This window comes from Dendrobium catenatum, unplaced genomic scaffold, assembly GCF_001605985.2.
Source record: "Dendrobium catenatum unplaced genomic scaffold, ASM160598v2 fragScaff_scaffold_156, whole genome shotgun sequence".
Classification (NCBI taxonomy): domain Eukaryota; kingdom Viridiplantae; phylum Streptophyta; class Magnoliopsida; order Asparagales; family Orchidaceae; genus Dendrobium; species Dendrobium catenatum.
In genome coordinates, this window is record NW_021318618.1 from 7,579,930 (window position 1) to 7,598,735 (window position 18,806).

Below are 18,806 nucleotides of genomic sequence, written 5' to 3' on the forward strand. Positions count from 1 at the left end.
ATAAAAAAGGATTATTTGTGATAAAATATTTCTAGAATTCAAAGCGGATGATAAATTACTTACCTTGTAACTTACTGAATGACGTGGTGATGAGACATACAATCATGATAATTCGTCCAGTCAAGTTTTTTTTTTTTTTTTCCATTTTCCGATTGATGAACGTTGGGAGAAGAATGCTTTCTTAATAGCATATGATCAAATAAGAGAAATTTAGGTTTCGTTTGAAATAACTTTTTTGTTTCTTTTTAAAATAAAACTTTCAGTATAAATATTTTTTAGTTGAAAATTTTTATAATAGAAAATTACTTTAAAAATAATAAAAAATGATTTTTCTTTTTCTATGGAGTTAAAAACTAAAATTGGTTTACTGAACTGGAGAATTCACAAAAATCCAAATAACTTTAAATCACGTGAAATTTAAGTTTAAGACAGTCAAGTAGCACAGCCTGCAACAATTATTAACAATCAATAAAGAAGGCATGCTACACCTGTGTCGCTTGTGAACTGTTGGTGCGGAAATGAAGGAAAAGAATGACGAATCCTTGGGCTGAAATGACTTGCAAAATGATAGAGAAAAATTTACAAATTAGGCTAATCCATATATTAATCAGGCAAGAAATTTAATTTTACAAGCAACTTTACACATCAAACTGGTTCAGATCACATGGCAATCCTAAACAGGTCCAGATCTTATGGCATAGTCTAGATCTGCTATAAGATCGTCGACGTCTTCAATGCCAACGGAGATGCGGATGAGGTCTTCGGTGAGGCCTCTAGCTTCACGAACTGCTGTAGGTATGCTCGCATGAGACATGAAGCATGGCAAGGTTATTAACGATCTCACGCTTCCTGTAGCCACAATTAATTCCACTGTCATAAGTTTCCAAACAGGTAAACAACAACATAATATGAGTGTCAAAATAGAAGAGCATATGAGTACGACCATGAATAGAGAAGGTTTCAACCATATAAATTGCGTGAACTCATAATAGACAGTAGCATAAAAACTTCTGACTTGTTGGTGCTTACTGTATTTAAGATTTCTAGTTTATTTGGACTTTTATGTATTGTAAGTCATACTCCTCTCCATATAATTCAAATACCTTGTGTTTTGTCAATTATGTTTGATTGAATGAAAACATCTATTCCTTAACCCTATCCGACACATATCTTCTTTTCTTTTTCTTCCTCCTTTCCTTCTCTCCCTCTCAATTCCTTTATTTCAATACATTTTTCCCTTCCCTTTAGTTAGTCTACATCACTTATATTATGAGAGCCTTCTGATCTCCTCCACATCTCACTGTTACCTGCTAGTTTAATAGATTATGACTACCGTACTACATCACTTAATCGCATCTTTTGCATAACATTCTTTGCGATTACTCCTATCAGCTCCACCATCACCTCCATTCCACATTCATGCCAACCTGCTACGCCTTCCCTGGCAACTAAATGCAAGCCCTGTTGCATTTGACATCCTTTGCACACAACACGGTCACACATTCCACTTCAATCAAGTTTATACTTCATTGGTCCTATAATAAATTCGAGTTCTTGGATGTTCTAGAGATATGCTGATTGCTCCCCTAAATTTTTATTTTTCTCCTAGTACAGACACGGAGTTCTTTATCCAAAAGATGGGTCTATTGACAAGGTAATGAGTAGGCTTCAATGAGTTAGGTGTATTGATAAAGTGGTGAGAGAGTTTATGATTTTGGTGTGGCAGTAGTAGATTGAACGAGGGAAAGAACAAATATTTACTGTAGATTCGTTTGATAAAAGATAATAAAAAAATTTCAAACTTGAAATTCTTATTATTAAATTCCTCCCCATAAATTTTGGGTTTATAGTAAGCTTGAAGTTCAAATAGCATTATGTCCATAAATCTATCCCTTCAAAAGACTAAAAAAAATTAAATATAAAAAAACTGCAAATATGGATTGACTTTAAACATAAAAGATTGTTCTCATCATACTCATCATCAATAACATTTATTCAACTATTCGAACTTGCGTTAGAATCCATCATTCATTCTTACTAAGAACTAAAAGTTAACTCTAGCTTTTGCGAGTTTTTAATTAACTAAAATTAGGCTAATTTCCATCTACACATGTTTTCCTATTATAACATTTACTCCTTGTATAATTTTTGCTGTCTTATTTTTATTATGAATGTCTAAACCACATAAGACTACTTTTCCCTATGAAGTATCTACTAACCCATAATTCCATTAACTCTTAAATATAATCTCTCACCCTCACCCCATCTATAAATAAATTAATATAACTCGAGCATTGTTGTATTCTACATATGACTTTTCATCTTTTGAATGATCTTCTTGATGTTGTGTTGGTCTAGATATGACATCACAAACAAGATAGAAAAAATAACTCTCCACTTGAAAGAAGACTATAAGAAGAGCATTCTCATAATTTGGGAATCAAACTACAAAAAAATTATGAGATTCAATCCATTGTTTTCGAATTGTACTATTTCTTAATGAAGAATGTTAACAGAGAATTCTTAAATCACATCCTTAGAAGAAAGAGAATGTTGTCATGAGTCCATAAGTGTAATTATATGGTCAACTATGATGCACCGACACTTTTCCTCAAAGAGGCTTGCAGTGTCCGACACCGTATCCGACACGACACTCGTCCGACACTCCTCCGACACGTGTTGGACACGCCGAAAACGTATCCGATTAAAAAATATTAAATACAAATTGGACACACGCTTAAATATTTTATGAGTTTTTTTAAATATAATTTCTTGTATTTGACAGGATTTAAACTAAATTTCACAACATCAAATCAAAGTCCGCACTTAATACCCAATCATCAAATATTCTCATTTTCATTTCTTTTTGACAGTGAAGGTATTTTCATCTCCTCTCAATGACAGATAAACGGCATCGACGCCTGTCTCTCGATATCTTAATACTAATCATTTTAAGCACAAATTCTAGTTAAATGACTTATTATTTTCAAATTATTTTTAAAATTATACGTATTTAATTTTTATACACTATTTTTAAAATATAAAAACTATAATATCGTTTCTGTGTCCTATATTTTCAATAACTGACATGTCACGTGTCCGTGTCGTGTCGTATCCATATCGCCGTGTCCATGTCTGTGCATCATAGATGACCAATTGGATGTCATATGAAAGAGATTAGAACCTCGGAAGTTGTATCATTGGAATAAAATTCATCTTATAATTTTTTTTTAATTAATATTATAGTTGAATATGAACGTGTTGGAATTTTTTAATTTGTTTTGGCAAGCTAGCATTTGAGTTAAGATTAATACAGTTTTGACTGAAATTATATATAATTTAAAGCTACCTATTATGTTATTTGTAGATAAATTCCCTCGTTCACAAAGTAATTATGATAGCATGAGATATTATCATTGAAGTAATTATTTATTTAAAGGTCATAATTCCTGCAATGAAATCCATCGTAAAAATCTCTTAAAAAATAACACTTCCCTCTTTATCTTCCTTTCTTCTATCAATTAAACTCCAATTTCTCTCCAATCTCAAAGTCCTATAGTAGGAAACTCGGAGAAAAAAATTTCAAAGAAACTGTTGAATCGCGACATGCATAGAGTGCAAGAATCGAACTGACCTCTAAGCATGACAGCTACCTGAATATCCTCGTAGTCACCTATTACTGGTCATGCATCTATAAATGGGGCATTCCTCAATTCCATGCATGATGGCTTAACTTTAATCGGGCAAAGGAAACCTTATCATGTGCTTTAATCATAGAACAAGAAGTCTTCAACTGAAGAGGCACAAGTTAAGGCAACACTAGAGCAATATGTGCAGTATACCTTCAATGTCAAAAAGTCACTTTAAAAGATGTAAAAACTTTGATTAACTGCACCTTAAGCATTGTTTAAAATTGCATAATATGAGGCTCGCCTAAAGGCCCACCCCAACGCAATTCTAGTGAAAAATGATTCGAGGTTTACGCCTCGATTTTTTTTCTATTAGAATTCCGCCTCAGCTTGATTGAGACCCTCCTTGAGGCTCGCCTCGCCACTCTCTCTCTCTCTCTTTATATATATACAAACTAACAAAAATCCTATAGTAAAGCCCCGAACAAATCACACATTAATGCACCCCCAAGTAACAACAACTTCTTCTCAACTGCCTCAACCTCCAGCCTGTTGCCTTCGCCACAGCCACCACTGTTAGAGTCGCCGTAAAGGATCACTTGAAATCCACTTACCACCCCCATCTCCTCTAAAACTTTTGGAGTAATAATCTCATCTTTATGTTGATAAAAATTATTTATGAAAGAGAAAAAATGACTGAAATAAATTAAGTATATTATGAGACATTGGACTCCACAGGATGAGACAGGGGAGAGACTAATTTGTTATAATGACAACTCAAACAAAGACCCCTTCAGTCATGACAATATAAATGATTTTCTAATATTTTCTAATTTGTTGATAACCTTTCAACCTTTTTTAGAAATTAAAATATGGATGAGTAGAGAACATAGAAAGAAAAAAAATTAGAGTTGAACTTAATATTATATAATACTTTTATGCAGTTTATATATTTAATATTTTTTTGCTCATTTAATATTTGCATATCAATTATATTTCAAGCAATTTATCACTTGCCACTTCATATCTTCTGCAATTTTTTGTTTTATATATATGTCAATTTGATACTTCATGGTTCAATAAAAATATATTATGTCATTTTTAACATATTATTTGAGTATTATATAAAAAATCACTTTTAACCTTTATTTGCACTGTGCACAATTTTTTAATTTTGAAGCTCACGCCTCAAAACGCCTTGAAGCTTACGCCTCATCTCACAAACAAAAAACACCTCAACCCAATTGCACAATTTTAAACATTGACAAGGACTTATCTATTAATTGTAAACAAACTACATCATTTTCAATTATGACCCTAAGTCATGCCAATATGTAGTGATAAGGCAAGAAAGAAAATATAAAAACCATCCAAAGAGAAGGTCTTTATTCTACAAAATATGAGAAGAAAAAAAGGATCCATGATGTTAATTCCTCTTACGAGACCAACACTTTGGATAAATTCTGTGATTATTATCAGATATCTAATCACATATACCTGACGCATTAAAAAACGCTCAAAATTGCAAACCATTCCCTAAGCTCAAAACTGTACCCTAAACCATTCCCTAACAAGTGAAAGAAAGATGGGAAATAAAAAGCAATTGTGGCTATGGAACACAACTTCAACCTCTAATGGAAATGCTAAATGATATAGCAATGATATCTAATCTAATATGGACACACGAGATGCATAATTCACGCTAAGGATATAAGTTAATTAAGAGATGATTAACATCATCATCAACTTGGTTAGCTCACATCGTCATAATAAGCATATACTCTTGTATAGATGACCCTACAAGCATCAGCTCACAAGAGAAAAGACTATTCTACTGAGAAAAAAATATCATGGAATATTGATAAAAAATATATAGTGACAATATGGAAAACAAGTAGACTAGTAAAAACATGCCAAAAATTACTATTACTATTGATCCACTTTGTTGAATAAGAAAAGAAAAACCTAGTCTCCTATCTTAGGCAAAGAAAGTCACATGCAAATGCAAAAAAATGAAAAAGCATGCAACCCCTCTCTAAAATGCTGATGTCAAATTTTTCAATGTATTGAAACTCAATCATCAAGATTGACCCCACAAAAGTGAAGGCGATCAGAGTGGTCAAGTCCTCAAAAAGTTGCACAATGATGTACCTTTAGCTACCCAATAACATGTAAAAGTAAGAAAAGTTTGTCTTCCAAATAAGTAATGGAGCATGACTTTTCATAGGTAGAGGACTCCATCACTAAAAGAACTAAAAGAGCCACCCACTTACAAATTAAGACTTTCTGAGTTTTGGCGAGCTAAAATGAGAAGATATTACCTAGAAACAAATGAAATTAAGCAGTACACCCAAAGCATAACATTGGACATTTACGGGAGGCTCGCAAAGAAGAAATGCTACTCAAACTCCATGAACAAAAAAACTCACAAAATTTAAGTTTCAAAATAAATTTTAAAGATTTCCTAAAAACTTCTTAGTACAAGAGGCACATTGAGCAAACAATGTTCCCTAATATGGAGATCTAAAATTCATAGGAGTGAATACGTCTTACAAAGAAAATGTGTGATACAAAGATCAAATCATAAAGGGATAGTCAATCTAACCATCCACTTCAAAGGAAACTATAAGATCCCTCAAAATTTGAGCATTAGGGAATCATGAGATCAAATTAATTGATTTTGGATTCTCTAATTTCTTATAGAAGAAAATTGATGGTGATTATTTTCATATCATACCATTGAGATACATGAAGCACATACACTTCTAAATACCTTTCATGTTTGTGTTGGACGTGTGTTTTATACAAACATGAACACAGCTCTTAACACATCAAACACTTTCAAAATTGTACATTCATGCTAAAATTGGGTTCTGAAATTGCTGACACAAGCTAGACACATAAGGACATGTTATGACACGTGGAATATAGAAATAAACCATGTTACACGCACCCTAGTGAAATATTCTCTCTTAAGTATGCCTTTTGTTTCTCTTGTTTCTCTTGTATACGCATGTGTGTGCCCTAGTTGTCTACCTACAAAGTTCACTTAGATATTATGCCATGAGCGAGGCGTACTATTGTAGCATATCATCTCTATCATCTTCGTACATGTTCATTGACAGCATCCATGTTGCAACACTTGCCAGTGAAGCGTTAGTGCTTATTTTTAAACACCCTGAGTTGTTGCTTGCCTATTTTAAAGTCTTATTTTTTGCAATGAACTCAATCAAAAAAACTCTTAAAAAAATCATTGCAATTCCCCTTCTATCTTCTCTCAGTCAAACTCCAGATCCTCCCCAGTTTAAGGTTCCTATAGCAGAGAACAGTAAGTAAACAGGATTCTGTGTACTCTGCATGTGCAATAGTTTCACACTACTTATGCCGCAGTTTATCACTGTTGTAGTTGCAGTTTTCCCACCGTTGTTGCTGCAGTTTTATACTGCTTTTAGCAAAGAAAATGCTGTGCTACTGCTTTCTTTCTATCTTCTGCCACATTTTCAAATGCTCCCTCCGCAGTCCAACTACTTGTCGAACCTTCAGGAGAGGAAAACAGAAGCCGTTGGCTGATCAGTAGTAATCAATTTTCCAAACGGTATCATGTTTTGCAGTCCAGTCAGGGAAAAAACACTCAGATTGCTCAGCACAGCATTCCAGATTCCGTAAGGAGAAAGCAATAGACTAATTGCTGTCCATGAGTAAAAAAAACACAAATCAGGTGAACGAATGTGTCATCTACAGCAATAACAAAGCAAATCTAAGAGGGGAAGATCATCTGCATTGGGAAATAATAATTGCATAACCCTTATTTCAATTAGCAGATAATTACGAGTTCTTCCAAGTTCCAACAGAATTCATAAATATCCTATCTAATCAGTAAAACCTCCCGTTATGTGCTTATACAATAATGTTAAGAGGTACGCTACGAATCATGCACCCAGCAAACAAACTCAATTTTCTGATTACTCAACTGGACATCTAGAATAACGGTTAAATCCCCTTTTTTACTGATGGGACAGCAGGAATTCTTCATTATTTGGAGATATTTTTTGCTGGATAGGAATACAGCTTGCTGTTATTTCCTCTAGACCTGCTGTAACAGTAAAGAGTACCTTCCCTTGTGCTGGACAGCAAGGTGTTCTTGCTGTTTTGTTTCTGGAATGCCGTAAAACTGCAATCGAATTAATGTTTTACTTGCATGAAGGTCAAGCTAGTACATGAAGGCAGAAGGTGGCCACAACAGGTGCCGTAACAGATGACAGCAAGTGGTTATATAGCACCTGGAGGCAAAGTGTGTGCTCCGAAAATTCAGCCCCGGCTTCCGCCTGCTTTTTTTTTTTTTTTCAGGGGGAGAGTTTTAACAGATTTAAGTTCCGGGATAAATTTTGGTAAGACAAATAACCTTGTAGATAAGACAATGCCGAGAGATTTCGCCCTCATTTTGCGAGGACTTTATGATCTGAGTTATTGTCTCCTATAGGTGCAAGCCCCTATAGTTAATTAACCCTCCCAATCATGACAGAGAACTTTCGATTAAGGCTAGTCATCAATCAGATACGTAGAGATATGTAGTATCTGGCATATGGTAGCAGCATGGGCTTGGGATGATTAAGAGGTTTGAATATTTGGAAATTTTGATATTTAAGATTGGATATTTCACCATCTCATACTTAAAGCAGATGGTGAGGGGATGGATGATGGACCCGATCAAGATCCCATGGTTCTGTTGTTGATGAATATTTTCGCATCAACTTGACCCCGATCGAGCCCAATTAGGCTCGATCGCGCTTGATCAACCCAATCGATCATCGTCGAGGCTAAATTGACTCAAATAAAGCCTCAATTTGATTAAATTAAATCAAATTTAATTAAAATCAAATCAATTTAAATCGAACCACGTCGAGCGTCGTCGACGCGATTCGACGCAATTCGACGCCGATTCAGGTTTAATTTCATAAAATTAAACTGATCGGACCCGCTCGGACCCAAATCGAGCCAAATCAATTTGCGTTGAGTCCAATTTAGGCTCAATTTCAGCCCTAACTAATGAGATCATAGCTGATTTGATTTCCATAATCAGATTTATTGATCTAGAGCTGATCCCACCCAATTTCATTTCAAATTGAGCACAAAATCTACTCGAGCAGATTTTTTCTCTCGTTCCTCGCAACGAAGCAGCGAGATGGGACGGATTAGGGGCGGCACCCTGCTGTGCGTGCGTCCCTAAGGGAGCGGATACAGTGAGGGGGGGAGCGGCATTCAGCTCCCCCTATTTTTTTTGTGCGGTCCCGTCCCAATAGAGAGAGCAAGCGGGTGAAAGAGAGGGAGAGCAAGAAGGCGGAGGCGGAAGAGCACCGTGTCTTTCGTGCGCCCGACCCCATCCAAGTCTTCCGACGCGTCCAAGGCGTCCATCTCCCTTGGCCGCCGACTCCTTCAAGTTCGATTCTCCAAGGCCGGCCGAACCCCTCCCTTCCTGCAAGCATTTCTTTGAGTTGGAGCTAAGTGAAAAGGGGATTTTCTCCTCTCTATCTGCTGTTTCTCCTTTCATGGACTGAAAGGAAGCCTTCTTCTGCTGTGTTCTATTTTCTCTCTTCCTCCAAGAAGGAGAAACTCCATCTTGTTTCTGTTGGCAGCCTTCTCTTTCAAAACTCAAGGCATAGGTGCGTTGGAATCGACCCTTGCTGCAGCAAACAGGAGAGGACAGCAGTTTGAAAGCTCTTGGGAGTTTCCAAATAGTGGTTTGGAGGCGTGGGAGTGCCTTGGACAGCAAAGGAGCCATCCAGAGCGACTTGGACAGCAGACACGCAGCTTCCGGGAGCTCTTAAACAGTGAAAACTGCTGTCCGGAGTGCTTTGGACAGCAAATCCACCTTCCGGAGCGACTTGGACAGCAACGGTGACGTTGGGAACATCAAGGACACCAACTAGGAGAGCAGATTGGAGCTTAGACAGCTACTTTCGAGCCTTGGACAGCGAGCCAGAACTTGGATAGGAGCACTAGGACAACCCGGGAAAGGTATAACGTTGAAACTTAGGAGAAACCTTAAGGCTCCCTAGCCAATGGCATGTGGTTGGCGATCCAAAGCCATAGGTCCCTAGAAACTTTGATTTTTGGTCTCCCAAAATCCTAATTTTTGCTGTCCATTTGATTAAATCATGAAAATCAAGTGATTTTTCATGATTTGCTCTCATGTGAGAGCAAAAAAGATGACGGCAAGGCAATGGGGCGTTGAATTTGTGTTCAATGCCCCTATTTTTGCATGCAAATAACATTCATGTCATATTTAGTGCCCTTACTTACAATCAAACCATAGGTTTTAGTGGCTCATTCAATGTCGAATGAAGTGTAGAAGCGTGGAGTCTCTTATCTAAGAGTGGCATGCGTTAACATATCCCTAAAACTTGCATGTTATGATAAAATTAGTATACATGTGATAGGGTTGCACCGCCATGACATACACAATTCCCTCTAAATTTGCTAGATGTTCAAACATGCATTTCAATTATTTTTATGAAATTGTCGGATCTTTTATGAGCATTATTGGTTCATGTTTCAAGTCTCACAATCAATAGATTGATTGGAAGACATCGGTGAACTTCTCTAAATTAAGGGAGACTAAAGCGAAATTTCTCTTTATTATGCGCTTTCATTTCTTAAATGCTGAACTGAGCTTATGTGGGTTATTCCCTTTTGAATGTTTGCTCTATGTCAATGGCTATAGTCCTTGCACTCCTACAATTTGCAAAACCATAAATGTGTCCACCAAACTCATGGGTGCTAGCAAAGCAAAGATGGAGTGGTCTATGGCTTCAAGGAGCTTATAGATTACGCCCCATCACATATTGGAGTTTGTTAGGCATTTTTAGTGTAGTTTGTAAGTTGACGGGTCAAGGGTGTTAACACATAACTTAGGCACTTGGTGAATCTTTCGAAAAGACAATCGAAAGCCTTCACCCCTAGGTCTTCCCTTAGACTCTAATAAACCAATTCCTAGAACCCATCCATAGGGATTCCAATGACAATTCCATCCTATGTCTCTAGGTTCCTTGGCTTAGATGACACCATGTGTTGTCTTTCTAGAAAGGTCATAGGAGCAATTCCATCCTATGTCTCTAGGTTCCTTAGATGACACCATGTGTTGTCTTTCTAGAAAGGTTGTAGGAGCAAGTCCATCCTATCCAACCTCTCAAATCATGCCAAAATTGATTTTTGAGATTGTTTCAATGAGTTGGGAATTCTCCAACAAAATCTTCTCTTCTCCAGGCATAATGGTTTGGAGCACCTCAAGGCTCCAAACACTTCATTGCATGAAACTTTTTGACTTATGACCAAAATCCTAAGTTTGTGACATTTTGTTTATTGATACAAGATCAACAAGCATTTGTCCATAACCCTTCATTTTGGATATTTTGGAGCCTCCTCAAAGCCCCAAAATATCCCATCGACTTCAACCATCAAGACTTTAGAATCAAATCCTAAGTCATCTCCCTTTTGTTGAGACAAAAATCAACAAATGCATGCACTTCCATATGTGATATTTTGGAGACTCTCTAAGCTCCAAATGTCCATCATGTAGATCACTTGAACTTGAGACTAAACTCTCAAGCTCTCCTACTTAGTTTGTTGGAGCACCTAATCAACAAACACTTCACTCATGTGTTATATTTAGAGACTATCCAAGGCTCTAAATGCTCCTCCTACACATGAATCTTTGTAGTTTGGAACCAAATTCTAAGCTATCAACCCTTTTGTTGGAACATAAAACCAACAAAAAAAAAAAATTTCTTTTTCTTTCCCTTCGTTTGTTAAGTCACAAAATTGACAAATGAGCACTCCTCTCTCCCATGTATGACAATTTGGAGCCTCCAAAGACTCCAATCGGATATCATTACACGGTGGTCAAATCTTAGAAACAAATCCTAAGCCCCCATTCCATTTGCTAACAACACAAAATTAGCAAATGAGCGTTTCTCCCTTCATACATGATGATTTGGAATTCTCTAAAATTCCAACCTATTTCTCCCTTCATACATGATGATTTGGAATTCTCTAAAATTCCAACCTATCATTATATGAAAATCTTGTAGCTTAAAGCCAAAAATCTAAGTTATCCCTTTCTTTCATTTTGAGACTAAGATCAATGAAAGAATTCCCTTTTTTAGGCTTAGAATTCTAAATCTAGCCTATCTCATTTGCCTAATCTATATAGGTAGATGACCCTCTCAATTTGTAGTTCCAAAACTGAAAATTACATCTCTTATGCAATGATATTTGGAGCACCCCAAGCTTTAAACATATCATTGTATGAGTCCTTTAATTTTATGATCAAATCCTAAGTTATTTCCTCTTCTTTGTTTGTTGAAATGCAAAATCAACAAACAAATGCCACTTCTCCCCTTATGTATAATAGTTTGAAGCTTTTCCTAAACTTCTACTTACTATCACATGGGGTTATTGAACTTAGAACCAAACTCTAAGTTCTTTCTCTCAATTTGTTTGAACCTAAGTTTAACAATTGAACATCCCGCTTAGGCTTAGGATCTAAAACCTAGTCTTTCCTCTCCATTCACTTAACCTAAAGTTAAGTGAATGATCACCCCTCTTTGAATACCAGATATTCAAAGGCCTTATATGAAATTTTGTAACTCTATAAGTTACATTTTCTTCCTTTAACCCCAAAGTTGTAGGAAGCTTATCAAATTATTTATTTATTGGAACACAAACCAATGAGTAATCCCCTAGTCATAAGGTTAAAATCCTAATCTTCATCATTTGCTTAGTTACTAATTAAGCAAATGAATGCTCCTCCTTTGACACCCAATGTCCAAGGAATACCTCTCAACATGCAATCCAAAGTTTGCTTGTTGCTTCTCCCTTCTACAATTTAAGAGTTGTAGAAAATCTTCTCATTCTCTCCTAAGCCCAAATTTAGGAGAATGATCATTCTCCTTTGAACACCAAATATTTAAGGACATCCATGAATGTGTAGCCTCTAAGGTGCACTCTTTCCTTTTTTCCACCAAATCAAGTGTAGAAAACCTCCCCATTCACTTGGCCCGAATTAAGTGAATGGTGTCGTTCCCTTCTGAACACCGAATGTTCAAAGGGATTCTTCTAACTTGCAACTTACAAGTTGCACTTTACTTCCCCTTTCCTACAACTCTAAAGTTGTAAGAAATCATTTCATCCTCTCTTTCCTACAATTTGAAAATTGTAGGAAACTAACCCTTTCTCTTAAGGTCCCAAATTAAAAGATTGTACACCTTTCTTTGAACACCAAATGTTCAAGGAATGATCATGAGCTTGTAACCCTCAAGTTGCACACCTCTTCTTTCGTTTGCACTACACACATTTGATAAATGATGGTACATCATTGAACACATAGTTCAATGATTTACCTTTTCATGTACAACCTATAGGTTTTATATTCCTTCACATCTTTCCACAACTCAGAACTTGTAGGAAGATATTTTCATTCTCTCAATCCAAATTTTGAGAATGTGCACTTCCCTTTGAACACCAAAATGTTCAAAAAATCCTCTTGGGGTTATGACTTCCAAGTCACATCCCCTCTCCTTTTCTCCTCCAACCAAAAATTGGAGGAATGAACCTTTTCTTTGGACACCAAATGTTCAAAAAAACTCCTCCAATTTGCAATCCCTAGATTGCACATTGGACTACTTCCCCTCCTACAAATCTATCGTAGACAACCACCAAAATTCTCCACATTTATCTTAACCCAAAGTAAGAAAATGAAACTCCACCTCCTTGAACATAAAAATTCAAGGAGGCACCTCGTTGATTTGTAACCTTAAAATGACAAATCCTCTTTCATTTATATAGGCTCCAAAAGTCTTAAGGAATTCCTTACATTAGTTCGAAGCCATAGGACAATATACCCCTCTTTGAACACCAAATGTTCAAAGGAATGTTCGGAAGGTTGCAACCCCTAAGTTGCATCTTCCTCTCTTCTATACAAACCCAAAATCGTAGAGAAATTCAACCTTCCTACAACTCAAAAGTTGTATGGAACTCCCTTGTACTCAACCCATGTTGAGTTGTTCAATCTTCTTCCAAATTATCTTACTTGTCGAACCAAAAGCAATAAGTAATCTCATCCATTCATCCTTCCAACTCAAGTTGGAAGGGTGCAACTCTCTTTTTGGACATCAAAATGTCCAAAGATCTTCATAAGTTTGCAACCCATAAGTTGTATATTCCCTCAATTATCCTCCAACTCCAAAGTTGTACGAGACTTCTCCTCTCTTTAGCTCTAAAAGCTAAAGAGAGTTCTCCAACATTTAGCTCAAAGGCTAAATGTTAGATTCCTACTCTCTCTTCTTAGCTCCAAAAGCTAAGGAGAATCCCTCAACATGTGGCTCAAAAGCCATATGTTGGACACTTTTTCCTTAGACCCAAACTCTAGGAAGATCCTTAGTGTGACATATCACACAAGCCTCATACACTTAGATGCACAACCCCTTAGGCATACTAGGATTAGGATTTTTCTTTGTGTGCGCATGTGATTAATGTTGTGGAGTGATTGCCTTTTGAATTGTCTGTGTTGTGGGCACTTTCCCTTAAGTGGTTAGTTTAGAAACATATACATACTTTTTTTTGCAGGTGGCCATGTCCAAGAAGGGGGTAAATGTCATGATTATGCTAATGTTGTTTGCTTGTAGGCGCTGCTTAAAACCCCCCAAGAGGCATGGCCAATAGGGTAGAAGCAGGTGCTTATCACTCTAAGTGCTAGGCCCATTTTGGAATGATTATATGCTTATTATAAAAACTGCCTCCTGACTCTGTTTTGTAGGTTTGAGTCTTTTTCTATTTTATATCATGTATTTGAGTAGAAGTGGGATGTAAAACTTGTGGGGCTTGGATTGGAAAGAAGGGATGATTGAGGGAGAATGTACATTTTTGGAGATGAAGCTCAAAGACCCCTTTGAAGGTTAAAGCTTGAAGACCCCCCAAGTAGAGTCTGTAAGTTTAACTGGGTTGTATAATGGCATGCAACTCAGCTGTCAAACATGTCTGTAATAACTTGGACTCTATCTATATTTATTGCACTTTATTTATATACAAAGCATGTGTTGTTTATTTACTGGGTGTGCAATAGAACAGCATGTCTTTCCTAGATTTTTTCTTTTGTTTATTTGGGTGTGGCCTGGACTCTGTTGTGTTAGCTCTTAGGAAAAAATAAATCTTCTACCCCTTAAAATATAAGCAACTTAAAAAATGAAATTATGCTCCATGATTTTCTAATAAAAGAAAATTACATGGCTCCCTTCAAGGAGCCAAGTTTTCAAAAATTAAAATAATCATGCATAGCCCAAAGCATGTTGCATATAGAAAACCTTCATTTAAGGATTAGATAACAAAAAGTCTTTTTTCTTTATGAGTCAGTATATGCATACCCACATAAATAGGCATCTTGGCCTCAAAGCCAAGTTATAAACCCTACCTTCTAAATAAAAATAACCAACCACTCTACATTTGCATTGAGACCGAGACACGTGGTTTTAAAAGCGATTAGGAGAGTCTAGCTGGTAGTCCCTTCCATGGGGGACAATAAATCTAGAGATCGGGCATGATATGATTCTTGTGAGGTGTAGTTTGTAATCCCCCTTGCACTCGTTAGATTTAGGTTCGAGGCACTATCTATCGGTAGTCCACACCTTAGTCTTAGGGTTCGAGGTATGGGTTGATTCCAAATCACCCTACAAGTCCTCATCTTTCGGGCAATTCCTCCAATATTTGTTGGAATGTAAGCCCCAACTTTCTAATTAAAATATCAACTTGAATCAAAATTAGAGTTCAAAAATGTAAAGCCCAACATAGGATAGTTCGAGTATCTCTGAGTTTCCCTCAGGATCAAGTACTCCTACGCTTCTTTCCTTTGGCCTTCATTCCAAGAAATCTGTTTCCAAATTAATCTTTTCCTCCTTTGAAATTCCTAAAGGACCAAATCCTTTAAGTAAAACTTTCTTGGATTTCAAAAACAACTTAAGCCAACATTTAAATGACTTCAAAATTAAAGGAAATCACTAGTTTAATCAAAAGTTTTCCTAAGCCAAAACTTGAGATGTAATTAACCATAGGGGCTTGCCCCATAGCCCCTATGGGACGTCTGAACCCCAGAAATAAATAAACCCCACTCGACCAAATATCGAGTGGGGGAATCTCTGTTTCAAATTGTAAATTTTATGATTGAGTCCAAAAAAATAATATTTTTACCCTTCGAATAATATATCATGTTCTTATGTCGTACTCGATTATAAAATATGCAATTCATTTTAGGATACAAAAATTCTCCAACATCTGTCGTCCTGGGCCATCGTGGACCCTGATCTACTTAGTCTGAGGAGGTAGTCGACCCAACCTGATAGAAGGATCCTTGTCGGAAACCATGGGTTGCTTCGTCCAAGGGGACCTTGTAGACCTGGGATGGATATTTGTCTACGGGAAATAATTTGAATCCACCTTAGCTGACAAAGGGCTTTATCCGCTATCAATTATATCATATTGATTCATATCACAAAAATTTGATGCCACTAAGAAATGTATTGGCTCTGGTCATAACCGATATTTCGTTGTGCCATTTAGCGACAAAACCACTTAGTTCAGAGAGACCCGAATCATAACCGTTTCTCCTGCCGCGCCATTTGGCGGCAGGTTTCTTGTAGGTTTTATGGTTTTGTGAATGAATTTCTTTTGTTATATACCTTGAAGGCCTAATATGAATGTATAAAATAAATATCCCGGTCTGCCTCGCGACCGCGTATTTATTTAATAATTCGAGCCGTGTCGACTCCTATCTACAAGCATAGGAGGATCGGGCTCGAATTTGGACTTATTTATTGACCGGCACAGCATCCCTAGACGTCACGTGTGTATCCATAATACGTTCGTCGGGGCCCATGTGGGGTGTATAATTGCACTTACCCCTTTCATGTACATATGTGTATATAAACTATGGTGCATGTGTGAGGGATATTTTGAGATATTTAATGATGCTCAGTTGTGTGGGTGACCACCATTTGAATCCAGCATTTTGTTTGGAAACTCGTTCACGCCTTCTGTATTCTTATACGGGTTGCAGATCCGGTGGCATGACGTTGTGCTTCAATAGCTCGAGGTTCTTACTACTGATCCCCTTCTTTTTCTTACAGGTGAATTGTAGCGTTGTCACATGATTTTCACGAGATACCTCACTGTTCTGATATAGACTCCCTTTTCTCGTTCACCGGGAGGTCTTTTTAGACTTTGAATTCAGTGACTACTGCTTTGAAATGAACTTCTTTCAAGATCGTCAGTATAGTAGACCTCTACAAGATGTACCATCTATAATCAAACAATTGACCTTCAAAATGAATAGAGGTATCTGGGCGCACTTGTCATTTTTTAGTGTCCGTGAATATTGTGTCGCAATGCCCAACTTTGAAGATTATTTGCATTTCCAAGGCCCATAGGTGTCAAAGATATTTTCTCTCAGACAAATGACAACGAAAAAACTTTGGAACACCAGGAAGTTTAGTTCAAATTTGTCAAACATCTCTTCCGTTCTGCCAGGAGGTGCCCTTTATCATACATCGAGTTGTCTTCATACCCAACGTATTCGCAACATCCCAATCCCAAATGCTGTAGGTTTTATATGTACTTGTGTCCATAAAGGTTCGTTGTACTTACGATATACCCACTGTTGTTACCCACAAGTGCATCATATCATCCATCCTTACAAGGAATAATGGTGTTCACTATAATCTCCTGGATGTACTTGTAGGAGAACCGTTGTACTTACTTCATATCCACCTTTCACCAATCTCAGGTGGTATTTGTGTAATTATTTACAGTAGCAAGTTGCATACGGGTTATTGATGTTGACCTTAAGGCATTATTGTACTTAATGCATATTGTTTTGATGTGATTTGTTATATACATGATATTTTTCCTTTTTAATATCAGGTGTCCCTCTTTCAATCTACAGGAGGACCACTGCTTATATGATAAGTCGTCTTTCATTAATTGCAAGCGTTACCATCTCCATTTACAGGCACTGTTGCTTGTGTTGGGGATTTCATTAGTACATGTGGTAGTCACCTGTGAGCTCTGCAACTTGTTATTCTTGTTTGCAAGTTCAGTGCATTTGAACTTGTAGGAATTATTGAATGAATATATTACATCTACATCAAGTCCACCTTTGTCGTTCACAACTTATTTGCGGCGACGGGTCCTCCACTATCGATCTCCAGTGTCGCCTTCTTCAATCAACAAGCGAATTATTGTTTGTATTAAGGCCTTCATCGATGCAAGTAGGAAGCACCCGTACATTCCACAGTTAGTTGTATGTTGATTTCTCATTGGTAACATTTTGATTGCTTGATCGACAAAAGTATCGCTTACTCTCATTTACAAGTTAACTTGGCTGCATATTCTAAATCACTTGGGTTTCCTTAATTATCTTTCACATGCATTGAGATTTTATCTTTCACTTGCTTGCTTGTACGATGATGTTGGACAGAGATATTGTTTCATTTGTCACTAATCTTTGCCGACAAGATTAGCATCATCACCTTGCCAAATTACAATTTTTATCTTAGACACTCAAGTTATGCTTCATGCCATTCATTTGATGCTCAAACTATAGTCTGGTTCAATATCTAGGTTCATTTCAAGTCCAAGTTCTTTGTGTCCAAAGTCTTGTTCATCTCATTTGAGAATCAAATCAAATGCAAATCCAAGTCCCTTGTTAGTGTTCATTCGAGTTTGAATTTAATATTTGCAAGTCCAGTGCATATGAAATATGTCACTTTCAATTCCAAATTCCACTTGATGTTGTACAATTAGAGTTTAAAGTTCAAATCCTTGTTCAAAGTCTTCTGAAGTCTTTGCAAGTTCAATTACATGTTTAAATTGATTTGAATTTGACTCCAATTTTATCTTATTTTACTTGGTTTTAGCCTTTTATCCATCATTTAGGTTTTGTTCAGGTTCAAGTTCACCAGTCAACTGTTCATTTGAGTCTAAATTAGGTTCAAGTGCAATCTTATGTTCACCCAAAATTTCGGTAATCTCCCAGCATCTCCCCCATTTAGGGGAAACTACAGAAAACTGTGCCTCCCACCACGGTAGAGAAAAGCGTGTACAGTAGGTGTCCTTGGACACCACGGCCGTGAA

The 18,806-nt window shown here is 36.8% G+C and overlaps 1 protein-coding gene across 2 annotated transcripts in view; it reads right to left on the reverse strand.

Moving 5' to 3' along the window:
* Positions 1-592: 592 nt before the first annotated feature.
* LOC110113326 (cystathionine beta-lyase, chloroplastic) overlaps positions 593-18,806 on the reverse strand; it is a 45,532-nt gene continuing 27,318 nt past the window's right edge. For both annotated transcript variants that reach the window (XM_020845864.2, XM_020845865.2), the window contains exon 13: positions 593-849. In XM_020845864.2, coding sequence (XP_020701523.1) covers positions 674-849 — 176 coding nt within the window. In that variant the 3' untranslated portion in view covers positions 593-673. The remainder of the gene's footprint in view (positions 850-18,806) is intronic.